At 34.9% G+C, this 23,860-nt stretch overlaps 1 protein-coding gene across 2 annotated transcripts in view; it reads right to left on the bottom strand.

Moving 5' to 3' along the window:
* Positions 1 to 23,860, bottom strand: part of PIK3C3 (phosphatidylinositol 3-kinase catalytic subunit type 3) — a 68,135-nt gene that overhangs the window by 28,675 nt on the left and 15,600 nt on the right. Inside the window, exons 7-22 of one of the 2 annotated variants that reach the window (XM_058826032.1) lie at positions 22,103 to 22,174; positions 21,582 to 21,671; positions 20,900 to 21,004; positions 20,322 to 20,414; positions 19,934 to 20,119; positions 18,412 to 18,566; positions 17,099 to 17,186; positions 15,847 to 15,914; positions 12,661 to 12,766; positions 11,655 to 11,771; positions 9,999 to 10,130; positions 7,819 to 7,947; positions 7,400 to 7,469; positions 6,748 to 6,812; positions 4,357 to 4,441; positions 4,068 to 4,142 (exon numbers count right to left, since the gene is read on the bottom strand). In XM_058826032.1, the coding sequence (XP_058682015.1) occupies positions 4,068 to 4,142; positions 4,357 to 4,441; positions 6,748 to 6,812; positions 7,400 to 7,469; positions 7,819 to 7,947; positions 9,999 to 10,130; positions 11,655 to 11,771; positions 12,661 to 12,766; positions 15,847 to 15,914; positions 17,099 to 17,186; positions 18,412 to 18,566; positions 19,934 to 20,119; positions 20,322 to 20,414; positions 20,900 to 21,004; positions 21,582 to 21,671; positions 22,103 to 22,174 (1,636 nt within the window). The remainder of the gene's footprint in view (positions 1 to 4,067; positions 4,143 to 4,356; positions 4,442 to 6,747; positions 6,813 to 7,399; positions 7,470 to 7,818; positions 7,948 to 9,998; positions 10,131 to 11,654; positions 11,772 to 12,660; positions 12,767 to 15,846; positions 15,915 to 17,098; positions 17,187 to 18,411; positions 18,567 to 19,933; positions 20,120 to 20,321; positions 20,415 to 20,899; positions 21,005 to 21,581; positions 21,672 to 22,102; positions 22,175 to 23,860) is intronic. The other variant, XM_058826034.1, reaches the window with a different exon arrangement.

Here is a 23,860-nt window from a genome sequence, read left to right as displayed (position 1 = left end):
TTTTGCTAGGATAAATCACTGAAAACCAGACAGAACTCTGAAAACCTTAAACAAAATGCAAAGGACAGAGCAAATTAGATGCAACTATTGAAATAAAGTAAGTCTGATGGCAATTGTCTCTTAACAGTAAAAATGGAAATTATTTCAAACTTCTCTGTTTGCATTGTTGGGGAAGAACAAAAAAACCAACCAACCTAAACATCTCAAAATTTCATTATTTCTTCATAACCCTCAAGCACTACTATTATTTTAACTTGGCCCATATAAAAATTGTAAAATTTAGAGATTATTTTAACTGAATTCCTATTTTAAATTTGAAGCAACAGAATAGAAACTAATCTGAGGAAAATGACTGGATAAATGAGGTGTGTTTCTGGCTTTCCCAGCAAAATCTGATGTTACTGTCAAAATTTCTCTTTTTCTAACAGACCACTGCCATGATGAAGAAATTGGAATGCCTAATTTATTGTAATAATTTTCATCAGTAGCATCTTACAACTTCTCTACATAAGACTACACAACAGTGAAAGTAATGTGAATTTTTAAGAAGTTATTCAGGATACAGGTTTTGAAGTCAGCAACAGATGGAGGTAAAGTTTAACACTGTTACTGGTAAGAGCCCAGCTTGTCTTAAGCATTATAATTCACCTCCCTTCCCCAGGCTGTCCATTCTCAAAATACATTCTATTCAGGCATATTATAAGAAAAAAATAGGCCTGGTATTTTTAACTGGATGACAAATGCTGTTCAAGGTGCCTAGAAGAGAAAGTGTTTTAGCAGATCAAAAGCTAAAAGGTCAGGTTCTTTTTGCAGTAAGTACCATAGAAAATGGAATTCTGGAGAGAAATCTAAAGGACAAAAGTATGCACTGGTTTGTTGTTTTTTTTCTTTTTTTTTTTTTTTTAAATAAGGATGTCCCTCTATCAAGGCCAGTAACATTTAAAAACATCTTTAAAAATTGTATTTTACATACTATAGGATTTTGCAACATTAATAAATGTTTTTGACAATGGACTTGTCTAAGTACTGACATAGAGTAAATGTTTGAATCCTGCAGGTTTTCCATTTCTACCACCTCAGACCAGCTCTGGGATAGATTTTTCTGAGTGGAAAAACACAGGAAGTACAAACACATGTATATGAAATACATTTCATATATGGATCTGTTCAGGTCCTTGCTGTCTTTTCTGGCAACTCTTTCTAATCAAGACTGAAGAATAAATGTGGTGTCAGTTGGTGACCACAGTTCTACCTCTAAGCATTAAATCAGAAGACAGCCCACTTCTTTCATCTATTTACAAGTGATGCCTAAAGCAAATGTGGTTTTCAAGTCCTGAGCACCCAGTCTTTGGCCTGGTCTTAGATATTAATAACCTAAATTTATCCACATAGCAATTTTTCCTTCTGCTACAGAACAATTTCAAGTGTATGGCCCCATCAAAACCCTGTACTTTGGGAAATCATACTGGGAACTTGCATTTTCATGCATGTGACCAGAGATTACTGAAAGATAAGCTGGCCATCACTAGGGTGACATTAAGTTGGTCAGACACATAGATAAGCAGCGCTATCAAGAAAGTGATTTGAAGGTCTAGGATATCCTACAATATCTACACATAGTCTGGACCTTTGTGAAACCTCTGCATGTCAATAAAGCAAATTGAAATTACTAATATACCTCTAATGGGACAGAAGATTGCACTTGTCTATGAAAACTGAAATACTTTCTAACTCTCCTTATAACTGTACTGACTGCCTTGCCCATATGAAGACATCCGTATCTGGGTATTTTATTAGTACCTAGATCCTGACTCTACAATCAAATCAGAGAGCGTAAGAACTGCAGAACAAAGTGTTCTCAAGGGAAGGCAAGGTATAATTGCAATATACTAGCCTAGTGCATACTCCATGGAAGTTAACTGAACATGCTATGCCTCGTATATCACAATCCAGCTTCACAACCACCCAGATCTTCCTTCCAAAGCAACAAAAGGAACATTAGCTGTTAAATCAGACGCCAGCTTCAATATATAAATCAGTCTGTAATCCTAAAGAGAGGCACTGATGTTGCCTAAACCGGGGCATACAGCTGAAAATAGTGTCTTGCTATCTATAACTTACAGCAATATCTGCTACAGATTTAGAAACAAGATGTTAAAACATAGAGCAACTGAAAATGAATTTTGTCTCCATGAGAAGTAAAAAGTTTGAAGTCTTCAGAAAAAATAAACATCCCTGTCATGCAATACTGAGTATATAATGTGACCTCTGGGCTGCCAGCAAAGACACATTTACGAAACTGATGCAAGTCTTTTTGTAATTTTTAACATTACTGACAGATAAGGATGTTTTGACTGAAGATTCTCTGCATCTCCTTCCAAACACACTTCTACAGCTGTCCTTTAAATGGCACAGCATTTAAAACCCTGAAAATCCAGATGCCTTGTTCAAGACTACTACTGTCTACTTTTTTTTTGTACTACTACTACAAAAAAGCCACTTTATTTCTAGAACTATAGGCATAAAAGAGTCATGAAAGGTAACAGAAATTATTTCATTAGGTAAGTGACATATCATGAAAAAAAAATCCTCATTTCTAATGGGTAGAAAACAATATGTTTTTATGAACTTCTGTATCTAGTGCTTAATATTTAAATTATACTGTACCTATTGTAAGCATAGACATATGTATGTTACAAGATGATACACCAATTCTGTTGGAAGGACTCTAACAGATGTGGCTACATTCACCAAAATGAAAAGTTGTGCCAAAAAAAAGTAATGATACGTAAGAAATATGTGAACCCACAGCTGGTACCCAGCATTCTTTACCCTATTGGAAACCTTCAACTCATTAAATAAATATCATCAAGAAAGGATGCATATAGAGTTGTATGATTCTGAAGGAGGTACCTGGAGCATTCATTCTACGAGAGAAGAATGAAATTAGCTTTTTCCAACTTAAGGCTAAGGGATTCTCAGTAGCAAGAAACAAGCATTGGTAGCAAATCTTTTTTTGTACTTGGAACATGTGGAACGTAAGGATTTCTCTTGATAGCTCACAAAAGCTCTCAGTTTGTGGCAGAACATGGGTTTTCCAACTTGGAATGTACGATGGATGTGCACTGCCCTCTGCTGTACTCCCCAAATTCTTCCAGTAAAGTCACTGTGCTGTACTTCTTAAAACAGACAGTTAAGATGCACATTATCCCAAAACAAAACACTGAGCTGTTACTACCCTCAGCATGCAAGAGCCTGCTATGGAAAGATTTATACCCACCACCACAATTAAATGAGAGACCTCTCAAGACAAATCTTTAAATTACTGTTTGCATATTTTCAAACATATAAGGTAAAATACACTTGCTTTAGTTGTTCCCCCATGAGCTTAGAGCAAAACCTTCTACCCTAATCAAGGCCAATTGTTAATTTTCTACTCTTTCAGACAATCAGGGTTAAAAGCAGTATATGCTTCAGCCTTACCTGTAACTAACAACCCTTCCACATAGATAGGTCTCTTTTTCCAAGTAACGTTTTTTGTTTAAACATTTCTCATTCAATAAATGTTTCACTTCATAATAAACACTTAACCACAACTCTTAATTCTCCACCACTACATAATGAAGGTATTCAAGCAATCAGAACTCCTAGGGAAGCTGTAGTTCAAAAGTAAGCAAGCAAGTAAAAATAAGCCAAACAAAAATTCAAAAATATGTTCCCCTATAAGAAATGCTATTTGTCAAAACTTTGTGAAGCTCATGCAGCTATACACGAACTCATTTTCAGTGAAAAGAACTGAAATTCCCTCTATCCCAAAGCAGTGATTACAATAGTTGAAGTAGCTTGATTTTCAAATCTTTCATTTCCTCTAGTTAAGAAATCATCTTCTTACTACACACTGGAGCAAATATTACCTTAAATGAGACAATATAACTTACATTTCAAAATATAATCTAGTCTGCAATACTCAGTGGGTTATATTCACAATGAAAAAGCAACAAAAAAGTACCAACACATTAGAAATTAAACAACTGTTGCTATAAAATTATACTGCTAAAAAGAATTACCTGTTTTTGTTAGCAACAGATTATCCAGATGTCTATCTCCAACTCCAAGGATGTAAGTAATCACACAATAACCAGCTGTAACAAGTAAATTGTAAACATCAGTATAAGTACTTTTCCTGGAGAGCAACAAGTTCCACACAATTAACAACAGCATATCACATTATCTTAGCTCTAGTTCACTAGCAATAAATATACCACAGAGACTTGAGGCAGGAGTGGTTCTGGTGAAGAATAATCAAGATTATCAGCATTATGACAAATGTTTCAAGTATTAAAGACTGTAACTCACCACAGCTCTTAACATATGTGTCCATCACCTCTGCACTGATTCCATGAGGGCCAGTCTCACTAGGGGCATGTTTTCTGAAGAAGTTCTGGAGAGAATGCCATGAAGATATTTAGTTATTCCACATGATACAAAACTGGGTCTTTAGGAAAAAAAATATTTAAATCAAGACCACACATGGCCATTATTACAATCTGTTAAACTAACAACCACTCCCAAAATACCGTGTAAAATCTAATTTAATATTGCTTTATTTATATTATGTCTCAATCATCACATTCTAATAATCAACACATAAACTGAAAAGCAGTTTCCTTTATTAAATGTTTCAAAAAATTAACAATGCAGTCAAAAGTTACTAGTCAGTAACTGTGAGTGACAGTACTTCCAAAGCAAACTGTTTAGGTCATATCAACAAAAACTAAAACAGGATTAACAGTCCTGCTTTATAACTACATTTGGGGAACATGCCGTTACAGGGTTTATGATCCTTATATGATTCCTCATATAAAACCAACTACAGCTATTGAGTTCAAAAAGAAAATTAGCCTGAGTCATCAAATGGAAAATTTCATTTTCCTTTGAAATGAGGACAGGGCCAAACAATCCTTCCTATCAGCCAAAAAAAAACCTCTTAACCTTCTTGAGTAAGAGAAAACTCAGTTATATCCAAGTCTAGGCAATTTTTTTTTCCAGTAAGCACAATTTAAGGAAGCACTGTAAGTGGAGCATGGTAGTCCCCTGGACGACATGTAAGTTACTAAAACCATATTGAAAAATTAAGACATGTATGGAAATGAACTTCTAAAACATGAACTATAATTTTAGTGTTGTTAAATTGTTGTTGATAAAAGGTAAGTAACACTGATACCAAAGCTTCTTTTCTTTCCTGCAGATCTGCATTTCACAGGCAGCACTGGTTTACTGGCTTTAAATCTTTTCACTAGTTAATGTAGTAGTTATACACAGTGCTCATCTTTACTAGAACAGCTGTGAAATCCAAAATGACTATTTCCAAAAAGAGTAAACCAAACTTCCAAAACACCTAAAAGTGTTAATTACTTTTCATTTCCTTTGCCTACGATACCCAGCTATTTTATCATGTCAGCACAGGAAATTGCACTCTTTTGGCACATTATTTTGATTAATAATTATTCACAGGAATAATTGCTCCTTATGTCTTCATAGCAACTGAAACAATAGGGCATATATTTCCAACCATAATATGATGTCGTAAGTAATTGAAAAATAACAGTTTCAACAGGCATTTCTAAACATACTATTTTATAAAAACATGTAACAGATTAAATTATGAATAGTACATTTTCAAGATTGCAAACAATTGTCAGAAAAGCACTTTATAATCTGTAAAATTATTGACTGTGCAGATGTACCTTATCACAACCTCTATGGAATGGAAAGCTAAAAAAAAACAACTTACGTAGCCTCATGCTTGTCACTGATTAGTGATAAGCATTTTTTATATGTGAGAAGTATTTGGTAAGCTTATTTGTTAAGCAAATGATAATGAAAAATTAAAACCAATTTAAATCTTCGTACTTTCAACATATGTAGTTTATAGGACCTGAGAGCTAGTTTGCTTTGGCTCACAGTTACTAAGCTGCAAAAAAAATGCAAACTTCAGTATCATCTACAAAAGAGGAAAAGAGCTATTGTGACAAATCAAATCCAAATAAATGTACTCTATTTTCATTAAAAAAACCTATTCGCTACTCACCTCATACAGGAATTTGGTATATTTTTATCCAGCTATATATATATCGACCAGCTATTTATATAGCTATAGATTATAATTATATTATATAGATAGCTCTGCTATCTAGCCTCTGTGCAGTGCTTGAAACCAATATGAGTTTTGTGTGCCACTATTCAGTTGTGTGCCCCCACTCAAATCCATGAGAATTAAGAAAATTGGCTAACCAAAGTTACAGCACCTATACATCCACTATGGAAGGGGAACAGGCTTCAAAAATTATGTGAATGAATTACTTAGTTGTTTCATTGAAAAAAAAAAAAAAAAAGAACTTATCAAAATATATTTTGACAAGGTCAAATGAAAGACATACACTCTGAAACAAAACAGAAAGTTTCAGGTATCTTCCATTCATCAATACAGCAAAGCTGGGATTTCAATATCATAACTAAACTCCACAGTAATTTATTTAAATAGTGTTACCTTTAGAATGTGAGATACTCTAGGGGTCATTTATGTATACCTTTTTAAACATCTTCTGTAATAACTTGTAATGTTTCCAGCTGTAATGTGTCTTCTAGCAGATCAAAGAGTCAGGTGAGAGACTAAGAGAATTTTGCAAAAGCCTTCAGATTACACTGTTTGATCAGAAGATAATTTACAACTCGCCCATCACATACCTGTATACTTTCCTCAGTAGCAAGAACTTCTGCAACTGGTACTGATGGAATAAACTGCATGAAGCCTATGACAGAAAACAGCCAAAAGAGAAAATCTCCAGTGCACAGAACTTTCAAGCTATCCTCTAACACATGTTTATGAATGGACAGAACTAATACACAGTAATTCAGCTTCTCATAGGAATAAAAAACCCACATTTCTGTCCCATTTTCCAATTTCTTGTGTTCAATACTTTTAAAACAACTTGTCATTAACACCAAATTAACTTGCAAAACGTGTGTTTTTACAAGTTTTCAAGATGAGAGAAAGTACATTGATGGCTTTCTAAATATTATCCAGAACATATCTAATGGTAGCCAAGTTTGATTTTATGGGTTTTTTGTCCAGTTCATGCACAGATCTCTAAAAAGGAGTGTTAAGTTGCTTATTCATGATCACACAGCAAGCCAGCAGCAAAGATTATTGTCACATATTCCTAAATCCAGACCAGGCTTCTTTTATGAAGATATTTGAGTCACCTATGGAATACAGTGGTGACTCAGATTGTTTACTTCCATGGCTTACCCTCTAAAAATACTTTATTACACACTAAGAACACAGGGAGGAGATTCTTCTCCATACTGTATTTTTAGGGAATAAATGTATTCATACCATGTTTTGTACTAGTTGCTAGCACTTTATACGGTGTCAGCTTCAAATCCAGGTTCTCTTTTCTTAATAGCTGGAAAAAAAACAATACACACAAGCAAAGATGAATGCAACAGAAATGCAGATTCTATTACTAAAAGGATGTGTATTGGGCATTGATCTCCACTGTTCTTCACTGAAACTGATAATGAGTGAAAGCCTGCTTGGCAAGTCTGTATTCTTTATTTTTTAAAATTTACCCAGAGTAAATGCACATCTATATAGAAAAGAAAAAATTGCACATCTATATAGAAAAGGAAAAAGACCACCTAGAGATCTGAGAACTATGAGATTATTACCAATATAAGATGCATTAACAGTGTTTAACAGTCTTGCTTTTGACAAGAAAACAGAAAGAAAGGATGTAGATTAATAATTCTCACCTTATCCATGAGTGAAATAATCTGAAGAATAAGTTGATCTTGACGTAAATCATCACCATGCTTAAAAATGACAGGATATTTGCCTCCATCTTCTGTCTTGAAGAATAACTGGGCAGGCATTAAGGCACTCTGGAAAAGGAAATTTTCTACTAAGCTGCTTCATAGCAGTGCTTGTATTAACACATTGCTACAATGGAGCTCAGAAATACAACCTTTGCATTATATTTACATTGCCTCAATGGTTTATAGTGTACCACTCCCAATTACCAAAAGTGTAACTGTATTTGAAAAAGAAAAATACCTTAAAGCTTTCCTTCCTTTTTTATCAAGGATACATTTTCCCTCCCTGCACCCCACAGCAGCAGAAGAGGAAAGGACAGAAGTATTCAATTATTTTCTGTGTGCATGTAATTCCAATCAACAAGGAAGCACTACGCAAAAGGTCACAACGAAACAAATTTAAACTGATCAGATCAAAAAGCGACACAATTATAGGATAAGCAACAAAGAATTCCTAGGGGCAAGTCATCTTAAACAATTAATTGCTTCTTTAATCTATTTAGCAAAAGCAACATGCCTTTTTACATTATTGTTTGAGAAAGCCCATTTAATTGTTTGTGATTTTTCCATGTAAAATGGGTCAAAGGGGATCAATTACCTACATGAATGATATAATCTATTGCAACTGACCAAGTCACTTCCCTCCACAGCAAACCAGACAAAAATAATAAAGGTACAGTTTCATCTTAAGCAGTTAGATTAGATTTTCAAACTAATACCACAAAACTACTAAACTCCACAAGTAAAGGCAAAATTATTCTTTTAGTCCTATAAAAGCTAATGTGATGATGTGTCTGTGCACCAAAAATTAGGAATTCTTTCCTTTTTAAGTACATTTGGTTTTTTCTATCCCATAGCCCGGAATGAGATAGTAAATGGAAATATGTAAGCTATCAGAATTAGGAAAAGAAAAAAAAAAATCTTTGATTTTGAAACAAGTTACATCTCACATTTTTGGTCCTACATTTTTTGTATAACATCAGAAGACCAATCTGTAAAAGACTACATTGAGTTTGTCCTGAAGAACTTCAGCTATTATAATTGATAGGAAATGTTTAGCTGCTGTTCCAGTAATCTTTTTCTCTAAATTCTTTCCCCAACTCTTAGACCACAGTCACACAGAATGAGATGATTTGAGTTTGCAGAAGTTTGCTTTCCTGAAAATATCTTTTCAATGTTGCCTCCAACCAAAGGTGCAAGAGCTTGCAACTGCAGAAGCCTATGCTTCAAAGGAACTAATTTGATATAGAAAGAAGGAAGCTAAAACTTGCAGAAAACTATGCAAAAAGGATTCATCTCTGATTTTAAGTAAACTCAAAACACAGTCAACAAGGAGTCTGATGAAATTACCATGCATATTAAACCTATTAGAGATGACAGATTTAACACTGGCTGTCACAGCAGCCTGCATGAATTTTTTAACTGGCAGACAAAGTCCTCCCGTACATAGGCCCAACTTGTACAGCAAATTTTGGTCATCCTAGAATTAGACTGCAGTCACCTACACGAATTGAATACAAATTTATAAAATGGCCCAACATCACAGAGCACAGGTAATAACTTACACTGCAAGCATTAACTTACATTTCAAGCAGCAAAATAAACAAAATAACCCCTTTCAACAGTACATCGGCTGTTTTATAGTCATAAGCAGCTGCTACAGTTTGGTTTAAGGAATTAGCAACCAAAGGAATATAGGATTTTACCTTTAGCTGACTGCAACTGCATGAAGTGGACCACCACAGTGCTTTCCACTGTCTATGAACTTAAGCTTTATTAAGCGATGGAACAGACCAACAGATCTAAATGAGACACAGCACACCATCCTTCATTTGCATGACTTTGATCTTAAAGTGGTACTCCTGTTGAACACAGGAACAAAATTCTAGGAAATTCTGAACTTCATAATCTGCATCACTCTTAAAAAAGCTGCTTTAAAGTTTAAAAACTTAAATTTAAAACCAAAAGAAAGTAAGGAGCTGTTTAACCACTTTAAGACCATGCTGCAGTTGCATTTTCCCTTGACTGTGTCTGTCCCCTTAAATCTTTCAACTGATGTTTCTAAGCTTAGGACTCAAAAGATTTATTTGTATTTCAGCTATTCAGAAGCTCTCATTTACCTTGAAGAGTGTGGCTTTTTCAGGGATTATTCCTTTAATTTTCACCTGAGGTTCCAGAGGAAGTGGAATAAGTTCCATATCTGCTAAATTCATCTTTTCATTATCAGCTAACAATGCCTGAAGCCTCTCATTCTAAAAGAATGAAAATTTGTGTAAGAAAAACTCCATGAAACATAAAACACATACTAGTATACAAGAAACCCATAAACAAAGCATGTATTACTAACAAATATTCAATTTATTAAATTCTTTATCCATACAAAGAATCAAGGTTTCATTCATATAATCCAGGAAAATAAAAACTCTATTTGCAGTAATATGAATAACAAAGGAGATATTCCATCTAGTGTTAGTGTAGTCAAGCAATTGTCTAAGTGCCAGATATAACAGTCTAAAAAAACCAAATTTCTAAATTGCCTGCACAAAGCACAGGATGATTTGTTTTCCATACCAAAATTAAATGTTAGTTAAGTTTCAGAAATTGATTCAAATCCAACTCAGAAACTTTATATCCCTCAATTCCACTAAGGAATTCCCTACCACCAAGAAACCAAGTGGCCAACAGCTTGCACTGATCTGATTTCCAGGCTTCCTCGACATTCCTACATCTGTTGTTATCAGAAACACAAAACTCACCAATTTTTGAGTTCTTTACACTTGGTGCCCTGCATACTGAGGTCATATACATTAATGTCTTTAGCCTTTTCCCCTGCTGAATATAACAGACACAAACAGACACCAAGGAGGCCCACAACTGTTAGGAATAGTTCTAGTGGTTAATTGCTGCTACCTAGATTGCAATCTAAAAGTAAAAGCCATGTGTTTCATAGTTTTACAGAAATTTTCTAAAATATACAACTGAACACTACCAATGCACAATCAGGAAATAGAATCTTACAAATTGAAAAATTCTCCTCTTCTTTTAGCCTTTGTTACTGATATAAGAAGTTGCCTCACTTTTTTTTCAGTAAGTGTTTTATTTTTCTGCATAAATATACCCTATACATATATGCTTAAAAAACATTTTTATAAAGAAACTATCAACACTGAAAAACCTATGTTTAAAAGTACTGATCTGTGTCAAAGGAAAAGGTTATACACAAACAGAAATCCCTCTGCCATTTCCACTTTCCTTCCCATACTTGCCTGTGAGGTGCACTTAAAACATTTAGCTAAGAACAAAGCTTCTTAAAACCTTTTCCTCAGGAACCAACAGAAAGCAGAGTTCTGATAAACACATACCTTACAGAGGAACATTTTGTTGCTCTTGGAACATATGAAACCTTGCTGCTAACTGATTTTCACTATCTATCCTGGCATGTCACTCACATGACAATAACATGATACTCTCATGTCCCCCACAACATGTTCAGTTATATCATCAACTATATAATTATTCTCAGATCTTTCTATCACCAAAACACCCCACAAGTGTTTGCAAGGGCCTCTTCTGTTTTCTAGCTACAAACTTTAAATACACTTTGGAACCCTGAAGTACCAAAACCTCTCCAAAGTTTATACACAGTTAACCAAAATTATCACAGAAGTATGGGCATCTGTTACAAATCTCAGTGCTAAGGAACTTTAGTGAAAGGCTAACATTCCTACCCATTGTCAAATTTAAGCCACAGACAGGCTTTCTAATCCTTTAGTTACCTTTTTCTTACGATTCCCACTTTCACGCTGCACTGCCTTCATTACATGAACCAACCGATCTACAAATGTCTGCTGGGCTGCCAAAAGCGAGCGCATAACTCTGACAGACTTATCACCCTAAGAGAATGAAAAGAAACAGAATTAATTTCTCGTTCTGTAATTATTTTATCTAGAAATCATTCCTTTGTTCTTAGACCTCTGGGCTTTTAAGAGGTTAAGTGAATAATGATCAATTTCCCGTCAATTCCAAAGGTATTTTCTGTAAAACACAATCACGGTCACCGTAGCTGGCAATCAATTATCTGACCTAACAGTGCACTTCAATTTGCTTCAACAATTTCAGTGGTGATCAGTCATGCATGACAAACCAATTCAAACAGCCAAAGGAAGTAAGTAAGGTATCTGCGAAATATTCTTAGGAAGCACAAGAAGTCAGATTCAAGTAACCTCCCCATAAAATTTGAAATAATATTAAGTGTGAGATACATGAAAATCCGGAAAGACTGCATATCTGCTATACAGTAAAACTTCCAATTCACAGAAGTTTTTTCGGCTGTTTTAGGTTTTTTTCCCCGCTGCTCCAGCACCCTCTGCTGCCGACAAACAGAACAGCAAGTGCTGTTTCTGAGTTCAAGCTCTGTCTCTCCACTCACACTTCAAGGACAAGAGTTTACAACAAACAAATAGTAAATAAACCACATTGATTACACAAGGCTTTTAGAAGGTTTTTGATCCAGTGTAAGGCAGAGTATTTTAGAACCAGTATGTTATTAACAGGAACAAGGAACAAAAGAGAAAAAGGAGTTTTCAATATTTGTTCTTTTCCTTTTTGGCAGTTTCTTCAGCTTACTACAAATTCAAAATTCAAGCAGAAGAGCTTTCATAAAACTTCAGTGCATGTGACATACATACAAAGAAAAACCCACCTCATTTTCTTAGACACCCGCGCCTGTTTAAGGAAGGACAACCCCAAACCATTACGGACTTTCTTACACAGAGGCATTACCTTCAGCAAAGCCTGACTGAATCTTCTCATCACATTTAAGTACATTTCATGAGTCTTTGGGTCTCTCTGCTGAGTATCCTGGTCTTCACACTCCACTATTACATACCTGCAGCATAAAAACAACCCAAGTTATACCATACTCTTGGAGCTACATGATTTGAGTGAAACACAGTAGCCCTGTATTACAGACCTGGAACTAAAAACAAAGATGATCTTTGAGAATTTTAGCTCAACCAACAGCTGAACTCTTAAAATTGCGTAGTCCCCAAATCCATTTGGATCAGGAGAGTCTGTCAAAGTTCTGTGGTTTTTGACCTATGGTGAAATGTCATCACTCAAAGAGGACACACCTGAAGTTCAGATCATATGAACATTCTGGCCATGAAGTACAAACAAGCATGTTTTCCACTGTGACACTATCTGCTACATAATTTAGTGGCTGCAAACCTGCTATTCAAGAGCACTTACAAAACAAGGAGAATACCACCCTACCTGCTCCCTGTTTCATCATTAGAAATGATGGAAGGAAAGGTATTGGTCCTAAAGCAGCTCTGCAGAGCCTACATGCCAGAGTTTCCATTTCTAAAATCATGAATCAGATACAAAACTTAATAGTGCAATCTGGAACACCTACACTGAAAATTTATTTTGATGTTAAGAATTCACTTGGAATGCTTTTGTCTAAATTTCTACTTGCAGCACTAACAAGCAAAAAGTAGCTATTTATTGAAAGCTGTGTATATCTTCTTTCTGTTGGTCAATTTATCTCTTAGTACTACGCAGCAAAAACATGCAATAAACATAGAAAGTAAAAACATATAATAAACACTATTAAAAAAGGGAAGAAATTAGCATCTCAGTAAATTTTCAAACATTGAATTTGGATTCAAAAATGACTAATTCAAGACATTCTCTTGGACATTACACTGTTAGCAAGAATGACACCTTCCTTATGTACTTGTGCAAAATCTCTTTGTGACGGAATAATTGTGAGCCAAGACTAGGGGTCTGTCATTTGCAGCTGATCAGATTTGAGCAGTCTTATTTATAAATGCACAATATATACACCCACTAGAATAAGGCATATGTAACTTATTCCATGTGTACAACCCCAATGAAATTTATAACTATAATCTAATATATAATATATATAATCTATAACTAATCTATAATCTATAAAGATTCCTTCTAATGCCTTGCTAATGCAGCGTTATACTTTTCTTTCACAAATATCTGTATAAAACTAAGTCCAAAGGCTGCGCACCTAAACTTGGAAAAGGGGAAGTAATGAATTGAAACTTGCCATTTTCATCTTCATTTTCTAAAAAGCCCTGGACAGTTTCTCAAAGCTATCTTGAAACAAAGACTAAGAGTAATGCTTCATACTTGGGTAGGTGTCTCATATGTCCCAAGAGGAGACAGAAAAAGCACTGACTTCTGAGGCCACTGTTAAAGGACAGGATAGCTTTACAATGACAAGTGACTGAGCAGAAGGTTTCATTTTCGAGGGTTATTGTACTTTTTCCATTGATTATTTTAGCTGCATGCTGTGTCTGGATAGCTGAAACATACAATTGATCAGGAGCCATGAGGATTTATGGCTACGTCAGCTCGAACAGTGGCTGCAACATTTGTATTTTGTCATTGAGAAATTAAGATGTCTGGAAAGAAAACAAAGAATAAATTGACTAGGTTTTTGGCTTGGTGGACTTTTCTTATTTGTTTTGTTGAATTTATTTTTTTTTTAAGTTGTAAGTCAAAAACTTCACAGAGTAATGGATGTTTGAACTTTCTGTAGATGGAGTGTCTGAGATGTTGCTGAAATGTAAGAGAACAGTTTCTATCAACCTGATAGAAATAAGCTAAACTATCAACACTTATCTTAATGAAGAATATTTGATTAGGTCAAACACTTGGTTTCTACTCACACCAATTCAGTCTGCAATTATTTTAATAATTTATATTTAATAGCAATTTTTAATGAAGCTGAACATTAACTTTGGCCACTGCAATAGAAGTATCTACTGCCTGCAAATGTATATAAGTCATTCAGTTAAGTATCTTAAAATTCAACCTACTAAAAATAATCACAAAATTAAACTTATAAATAGAATCCCTCAGCATAGTTTATAGGTTTCTTGTAAGAATTTTATAAAAAAAAGTTCACTAAGTTTACAACACATAACATACTTAGTTCCCAATTCACAACTTATCTGTAATGAATGCCCTTAGCACACTATATTGTCATATGTGTTAGTATTTTTAGTTATTTGATGCAGCTACAAAGGTTACAAATGAGAATCACATGACTTAGGTTTAGCCATGTAAAAGGCACCTAAGGTCTTGCTTTTTTTTACATGCATGTCTACAAAGTAAATAGCTGTGTGCTGTGCATATGCAGATGTGTGTACACTAATACACACAGAAACACTTTCACACAGTACAGATTTATGCATCTCAGCTTGCTTCAAATGAGAAAATTCTTGCCTGCAAATGCTTGTCCAGAAGACTTGCAGATAACTCCTTTAGACATGTAAATTTACTCTTAAACCACTGAGCTGAGGCAAGATCCTAAGCTAAGCAATCCCACCTCTCCACAGTATAGATGAACTAATATTTACAACTAAAGCTCTCCCTTAAGAATGCGCATATCTGCAATGACATTTTGTTTGTGCTCCTAACTATAAATGGAATAAAGCTAAAATTAGGTTACAACAAAAAAAATAATGCTTTATGAATCTTTGTAACATACACCTTTGATTAATATTTAAGTGTATAACTTCAATATTCCAGACAACACTGCCAAACATTGTAAGCACAAAAAATACAACCACACAGACAGCAAAGCAGAGCAAAGGTGAACTTAATCTCCTCCTCAACACCATAAATAACTTGAATGACAACTTTTAACATAGTTAGGCTGCTTTCTGTGACATTGTACCTAATGTCCTAGGCATCAACTTCTTTTGTCTAACAGTAAAATATATTTCTGCATTTTATAAGCCTCCATTCATAAATTGCTATGTTCAAATGCATATTGTTTTAAATCTACTACTTTACCCTGAGAAAAATTGAGATTCTGAAGCTCTCAAGACAGGTCATCTTTTGATGAGTTTCCTTCTGGGCATTATAGCTTTGGTTTCAAATACATGTTGATGCAGGATAAATAAACAGTTTCTAACATACCAGTACAAGTAGTTCGCCAACGTGGAATTTTTGCATGCCCGTGATATCAAGAAAGTGCAAAGATCTTGCTGGAAGGTATTTAAGAAGAGTAAAAAAAAATTAGGTTATAAAGAAATCTAAGCATCGGAGAGACAGACAAAGTTAAGGAAAAACACCAATAAATGAAAGAGTTTTGAGAGATATATTCCCTTCTAAAATCTGAATCAAATCCAACCTAATATTTAAATCTCATTAATTTAAATATTCCTTTAAATCCAGCAACACCACTAAAAGTGGACACTACTAGTCCAGAAATATATTTACCAACATACAAAAAGCACAGGATGTTCTCCAAAAAGAAACCATTAATGTAATTTCTAATATGCTACTCTTTCCTCCTATGCAATTACATCTTGCTGCAAATGCTGTAACATTCGACCCCCAAAGAGATTTCCCACTCTGTTTTGTAACCAGAGTATCTAACAATCTTGAAGATGGTTCTACATTTCAAGAAAATAAATCTGTATAGGATACACAGCATTTAGCTGCTTCTTTCAGGTTTAATAGTCCAAGTAGCAAGAAATCTGTGTATCTTTATGGATATGCTCAATTTGAGGCTTATTTTCTATGCAGTATTAAGACTCAAATAGGACAATTTGCAACAGGGAATGGATCTTTACTTCAAAGACCAATTAATCCGCATACCAGATTAAAATCAGATTCCTTCAATTACCTTCTATCATTCCCTTCCTCCAGTCCCATTCCTATTACTCGTCTACTTCTGGCATAAACTGAATATAGTCCTTGGCAGAAGTAAATCAACACAGTGTCTCACTTAGGTTCAAAAAAGATGTCATGCCGAAGAATACGGCTACAGAAAGAACAGATTGCAGAGACTGAAATATTTGGGTAACTATTTTCTATTAAAAGACTGTTTTAGAACATCTCGAACACATGCAGTTGTCAGTGTCTAATCAGTATGTGATAGCCTTTGCTATTTCATAATATTTTTCTCCTTTACAGTAGAGTACTTTAATTTCATGAAGAATTCCATTTCCAGTCCCCCAATTTTGGATAGTGTTCTCATGTACATAAATAGATGATCTGTAAAAAAAATTCAGTTAAGCTATTGCTATTTTCTTAGCATTTACTTTAAATCCATATTCTTTGGGCACTTTTAATATTCACTAAGATACACCCAAAGGAACAAAAGCATGAAACAGTACTAGGTCACTAGAAAAGTAGAATAAATACAAAGTAAATCGTGACTTACATCAAGGTTTTCATTTTCTGCAAGCTCTTTTGTCTTAGAAGTAAGAGGTGGAGAGGAAACAGGTGGAATAGGACTCATAATCTGGGAACTACACAAAGGAAAGCACATAATTGGCATGATTCAAAGTTCTTGCTTAGAGGCTAGGGAGCATGCATGAAAATCACAATGAATTTCACTTCCACAGCATAATAAATTCAGAAAACTGGAAGAGAAGTATCTTTGAAGGTAGCATCCCGACTCAGTTTCAGAACAAACTGCATGAAACAGCAACTTTGACAGCTGCAGTTCCTGAAAACAGCAAAAATCTGTGCCTAGAAAGCTACACAGTTTATGTCTGTGAAGGACATTCACTCAAACAAACTTCGCGTTTTATTACATCTTCCATATAAAATAAGCAGACATAGACAGGAATTCAACAAATCTGCATTTTCAGGAGCTTTCTCAAATGTTCTAAGATGAACTGCTAATACACAACACCTGCAAGCACTAGTCTTTCGAATGCAACTACATATAACAGAGTAGACAAATGCTTATTTGCAATGCAAAGTTTTCAGATGGTAAATTTACCTGAAAGGAAGTTGTTAAACAGCTCTCCTAACAACTAAGTATTACAGCCTCAAAATACACCACCCTTCCCACCACACCCACTTTTTACAGCTTTGCAGAAAGATAATGAAAAGCTGTAGAACTGCAACACAAAAAATACACCCTTGTGTTACAAGTCATTTGAAGCTTAAGACTTAAAATACTGAAAATCTGTAAAAAATATTCACAGAGGATTTTGGTTACCAAGTTCATTCACACTTTGCTTAATACTTTATTAGCTACCTCAGTCTTTCCTTTAGATTTCTGACAGTATACAAGGTATGCTTCCACAAGTCTTCCCCTATACTTCTTTTGCAGAAGTAGAATGAAATCTCTTTCCACTTCAAATTTATCGGACTTTTAGATCCACACTCTGATGAAATGGGAATGGAACCTCATATAACTTCATCAAAGACAACTTCTGCTAATACAGAAGGAAGCAATGGCAGTGTTTTTCCTGCTCTACAGAAGTTTTATTTCTTTTGTGTAGTAAGATCAAAGGCCACAACTTTAACGTTGTTTGCTCTGTAATCTATATGCAATCAGGAAACACATTTCATGAATGCTCAGGATTTGTTGGGTTTGCTTTTTTTCTTGGATTTTTTTTTAAAGTTCAGATTATAAAACAGCATGTTGAATATGTAATGCTTCCCTAAAAAGAAGAAACAATTTGATGACTTAGAATTTTACACGTTTCTGCCTTTCTGCTCGAAGTCTAAGCTTCTTACCTGTCTATTTCTGGAGCGTTAGAACCAGATGTTGTCATCGTTTCTGACATGGAACCTTGACTGTCCCTCTTGCTAGGCTCCAGGCCATTCTTTATGTCATCAAAGTTTTCATATTTCAGTGCTTGGACTAACTGTAGCAGGTACATCAGCAAATCCTTATGGAGGAAAAAAATCCAAGTGAAATAAGGGTGTCAGTCAAAGAAAACTATAACTCCTTCTGTTTAAAAAATTCTAATTTACACATAAACTTAGTCAGAATTTATTAATTAATGATAGGATTTAATGATTAGTGTTAGTTGTACTCTAACAACACAGAAACTGAGGTCTCCCTAAACAAGAAATATACTATAGTAACACTGGTGTTGGATGCAGTTTGACTCCCAAAAGATACTGAATTATCATTCCACTATTCTTTGTTACTCAAAGACAGTAAATGCTAGTTTAGTGAATATTCAAGTGCAATGACTGTTTTAAAATTCTTTTTAGCGAATCTGCCTTTATTACTTCCAGCATCCACAGAATGGAAAAGCTTTCAATTTGTGCCTCACAAGAAGAAAATTGAAAATTCAAGCATAAAATCTGGACTACAGTATCAAGAATGGAGATTCTCTTCTCCATTTTTTTTTAATCTTTTTTTTAATCTTTTTTTTTTTTAATCTTTTGTGTAGTTGGGGGTCTAAGAGTAAAAACACATATCTAATCTGTTTTAGATTGAAGAACAGAATTTTAGCCACTTGCTGTTTAAAATCAAATTTTTGCCTTTACCATTCAGCTTTTTCTGTTAAGTTACCTTTGTAAAAGGTCCTATTTTTATGTCAAAGCAGAATGACCTAGGCTATTTAAGTAGGTTTGAAAAAATATATTTATGCTCACTATTTTAAACTCTATTGACTGCCAAAGATTCAAGACTTCAATGGTAATACATTCAAACCTGGGTTTGTTGCATTTTTTTTAACTGTCAAAATAAAACTTATAAATCACTGATATTCAACGTATTAGATTCTATTAAGTGGGCTCTATGCATAATCACAGCTCATCACATTCTAATCAGTATACAATTAGAAAGACTTCATTTCCACTGATAATCTTAAAGTCATTTTCTTCAGCGAGAGTACGATGATATACTGCTTCAATTCACCAGATGGATCTGATGAAAATCTTTTCATTGACTATTTAAAGTTCAGAGCACTTCCGCAGGTTTACACTTAAAATTTATCACTGGTCTTTGAAGCGAGCATACTGCTGTTTTACCTTGTTTAACAAAATTAGCTACTACTGGCTGTTCATGCTAAGACAATTATCAGTGTGTGATACATAATAACATCAAGACAGCAGTTATTTTAAGCAGTTTATTTTAAGCCAAAAACCTTAAAATAAATAGCAACACAGTGAACTGTCTTTTGTTTTCCTTTACCAATATTCCTAAAATGTCATAAAAACTAGCAAACATTTCAAGGACTCAATGAGACTAAAAATTCTGAGACCAGCTGACTTTTCCATGTACCCACAGACCAGTGAATACCTCATCATCAGCCTGCTGAAGCCTGGCGACAGCATAGCGCCGCACTGTAGGGTTGGTGAAGTGAGATGACAGAAGCTCCAGAGAGTCTTCCACATCCATGGGCTTCCATTTGCCCAGAAGCTCCAGTGCTTGCTTTGCCTCTTGTGGTAGATCCCAGTTGACACACTTCAAGAACTTTGTCAAGGCCTACATAGGAGATTAGATAACTCATCAGCAGAAAGCTAGCCAAAAGAAATTATTTCAAACATTAATGTCCACACATAGATAGAACCAGATTCAGGTTATAGATACATAAGCACAGACCTGGAAAAGCTTACTGTTAAAAGTAAAGGAAAAGTAAAGGGAAAAAGGCCTCTTCCAGCCCAAACCATTCAACAACTCAACTTACCTTCTCCTGATGAGTAAGGTAATATCTGAATTTCCACACCAAATCCTGCTCTTCATACGTTAGTTGCTTTGTTGGTGGATAACTCACTATGATCTATTTGATACACAGTCAGAAAGTGAGTTTAAAAATGTGAACAGGCATACTCAACAAGTTAATAAAGTATACTGTGAGAAAGCACAACAATGACAACACAGAAATAGCTAGAGGAAAAAAAAGGCTTTTCAACAACACAAAGCTATGGAATCATAGTGATGCTCCTCAGTTATGCTGATCAACATCAATGGTTGATCAAATTGATTATGCAGGCAAAGACGGTTGTTTTTAAGTGTACCATTCACACCTTCATGACAGGCACAAAATACACATTCTTAACCTCCCTAAAGGGTTTTAAAAAAAAATAAATTAACAAGCACCTTGTGCTCCTTTCTGAGTTAGGCCCTTCTAACTAAGCACTCTGACACATTTCATTCATTATTTTCTATAAATTGAAATTAACTGTATTTTCCTTAAACTGTCACCATATATTATTACCAACCTTCCTAATAAAATTGAACTTAGCCATCATATGACTGACTTACATTAAGCTGGTCTCGTGTAGTTGCGTTAGGCTTCAGGTCATGATCAGATGGTCCACTTCTTAAACTTCGAGCAAGTTTGTGATGCTTGCTTTCTACTAAGTTCTCCTAAACGCAGAGGGTAAGTCAGTACTTATAAATACTAAATTTCAGAGAAAATTACTATTGAAACAAAACCATCCAGTGAAGACTCGCCAGTCTCTTGAAAAATGCATGAAGGCAACGAAAATTCAAATCTGAAAGTATAGCATCTTCTGGCTTTTTTTTGTTTATTTTACAAAGAAACTCCTTTAATAATATGTGGAGGGTTGTTGGGAGTTTTGGGGGTCTGTTTCATTTTATGACTTAGTATTAACAAACCCTACCTTGCCTTTCAGTGAATTGCTGCAAAATATAAGCATTTCAGTCAACACATCCGTGATTGACAGCACTCAAACGTGCTAGACATTTCATAAACATTTTCTTTAGAATGATGTTCGCAGCATAAAGCTTTGTATACAAGAAAAAACATCTCAAAAACTTGTCCCACTGTTAATACCATGTTAGCAACAGTAGGAGCCGCAATAGGAGCCACAGTGCCAACGAGTTTTCAGCAGCCAAGGCAGTTTCCAGCATTGTCACACTTGCTGTTGCAGTGTTAGATTGCACGGTGCTCAAACAGTGTTGCCAGTACAAGCCCACTTACATTAAGGTTCCCAAAGCTGCCAATACCAGTCCCACTGAATTGGCATCCACAATAATGGAAATCTTTTCTAGAACTGTATTTAGGCACTGTCTACATGAAAGACAACATACAAGAGAGTGTAGGGAGAAAATATTTTAACAGAGGAAGTGACCAAGAGTTACTGCACCAGTCTCTAAATTCTATATTCCTCTTCTTCAGCTCCTTCTTATCTTCCCACCCTCTGACCTCCTTTACCAACAATCCCCCTTCTCTACTTTCTTACACCTCAGAAGTAAGCACATTAGGCATGGAAAAAAGGAGGTGAACACAAGCATTAAATCAATCCTTGTATTTTAATCTAGCAGCAGCAGAAATAGAAAAAAGCATAAATATAAAATTCAAACCCACTGGTATTTCTCAAGTGGTTAAATATATCTTTCCACTGGAATTTTAAAATATTTAAGATGGCAAGCTTTCATCTACACTTATGAAAAGTTCAACAGTAACTGTAATATAGATGGCATTACATGGAGCATGCTTACCATAGACATCTGGGGATCTGGAATCTTAACAATTTCAGAACTTGTTAAAATTGGAGATGACTCATCACCATCCTGAATGACAAAAAGTTGAGGGCATATTAAACATCTCAACTTTTAGGGAGAAAATATATCATATTAATGCATTGTAAACGCTACTACAGTGGAAGAATGATTCAACGTCTGACAGTTGAAAGGGGAAAAAATAAAATAATAAACAGATTATTTTTATTGTTTGTCTTTTTCCCAGATGACAAATGATGTGGCAAGACATGAAAGTTCACTGGAGGAGACACAGCTTGACAGCTCACTACTATTCTGGCACACAGGTGAGTGGAGAAATTTGCCAGCATTGTCACATGTCCTCTGGAAGCATGAAGAGAAACAAAACCAGGCTCTGTATTTCCACCAAACCTGAACAGTTGTCTAGAAAACAGCACCACCTTGCAGAATCTATCTCCTAAATGTTCAACATAGACAAATATAGAAAGATACATGTAACTATATCAGAGACTAGATGCTTAAGAGTCTAATGTGTGCTGCCTAAATAAGGAAGAGAGAAGATTCCTGTTTGAATCAGATACAAAGAAAAAAAAATTGAAAGCCTGCCACCACGTTACAAAAGTAGCAACTCTGTCTTCCAGATACACAGCAGTGTGGTTTTGTTTTGTAACCTCCAGAGGGTAACTAAGCATTAATAAAAGGTGTGAAAAGACGTTGAATTTAAAATACAGAATAAAACAGTCAAACTCAGAACAAAACAAGCTCAGCATAACATGCATTCTGCTATATTTATATTTAGTTTATTTTCATTTATTTTGCTGTAAATCTGAGATCAGAATAATATTTTTTTGACATATCAACATTTCCCCCATGAAGTTTTGAGGTAACTTGCTCAGGTTCTTTCTGCCCTCACACTCTTTTTTCTTCTGCTTTTCCAACCACATAAATCCTTTGGGATAGCTTTACTTTTATACTTTTCAGAGGTAACTTTCAAAGGAGAGGTTCAAGGGGGAGAATTATTCGTCACTAACAAGACACATGAGTTAAAATTGCCATTAACCTCCCAGGAGTAATATATTTTTTTCCTACTACATAAATTTTGTGTTGGTGGCTACAGTAAAATATTTCTTATTATTAAAATGCTTCTTCAGAAAGTAACTTAATTGTCCTATGCCTTTCTGAAGAAACAATTTTGACAAAAGTCAAAGTAAAAGCAGTAAGAACACACATATCCTTCCTAGTTAAGGGAAATAAACATACAGTCTGCCTGTCACTGGCGATGGTCCCAGAACATGAACAGGTTGCTTTTCTCATTAGTATTTTAAAAAAAGGATGCATGCAAACACTGAAGAGGCAAAGATGACATTTGCTTACAGTATCTTTGTTCTGAAAGCATACTGCCTAAATAATGAACTTAGCTCTGACCTCACTGCACAGAAATAATAGCATTGAAGTATTTCCATAATGACATAATACGCTGCATCACTAACAGTAGACTAAACTGGGTTGGAGTCACAGTGACAGATCAGCATTCACATTGTACTAAGCCTCTGCCATCTCACCAGGTAGAATGCTCAGATTATGCCACAGTTTCATAAAGTCAAGTTATATAAAAAACAATGAAATTGTTGCAGGTGGGGGGAATCCTTCTTTTCATAAGCACATTTGATGTCAGACTGATTGCTATCTACCAATACTTTATCCTCCTAAGTTCTAAATTATACGAATGCAATGTGACTTTGCCTTTATAGAAATAAA

Source organism: Poecile atricapillus, chromosome Z (assembly GCF_030490865.1).
Source record: "Poecile atricapillus isolate bPoeAtr1 chromosome Z, bPoeAtr1.hap1, whole genome shotgun sequence".
Classification (NCBI taxonomy): domain Eukaryota; kingdom Metazoa; phylum Chordata; class Aves; order Passeriformes; family Paridae; genus Poecile; species Poecile atricapillus.
The sequence above is the reverse complement of the archived record's forward strand: the minus strand, read 5'-3'. Positions and strand labels throughout refer to the sequence as shown.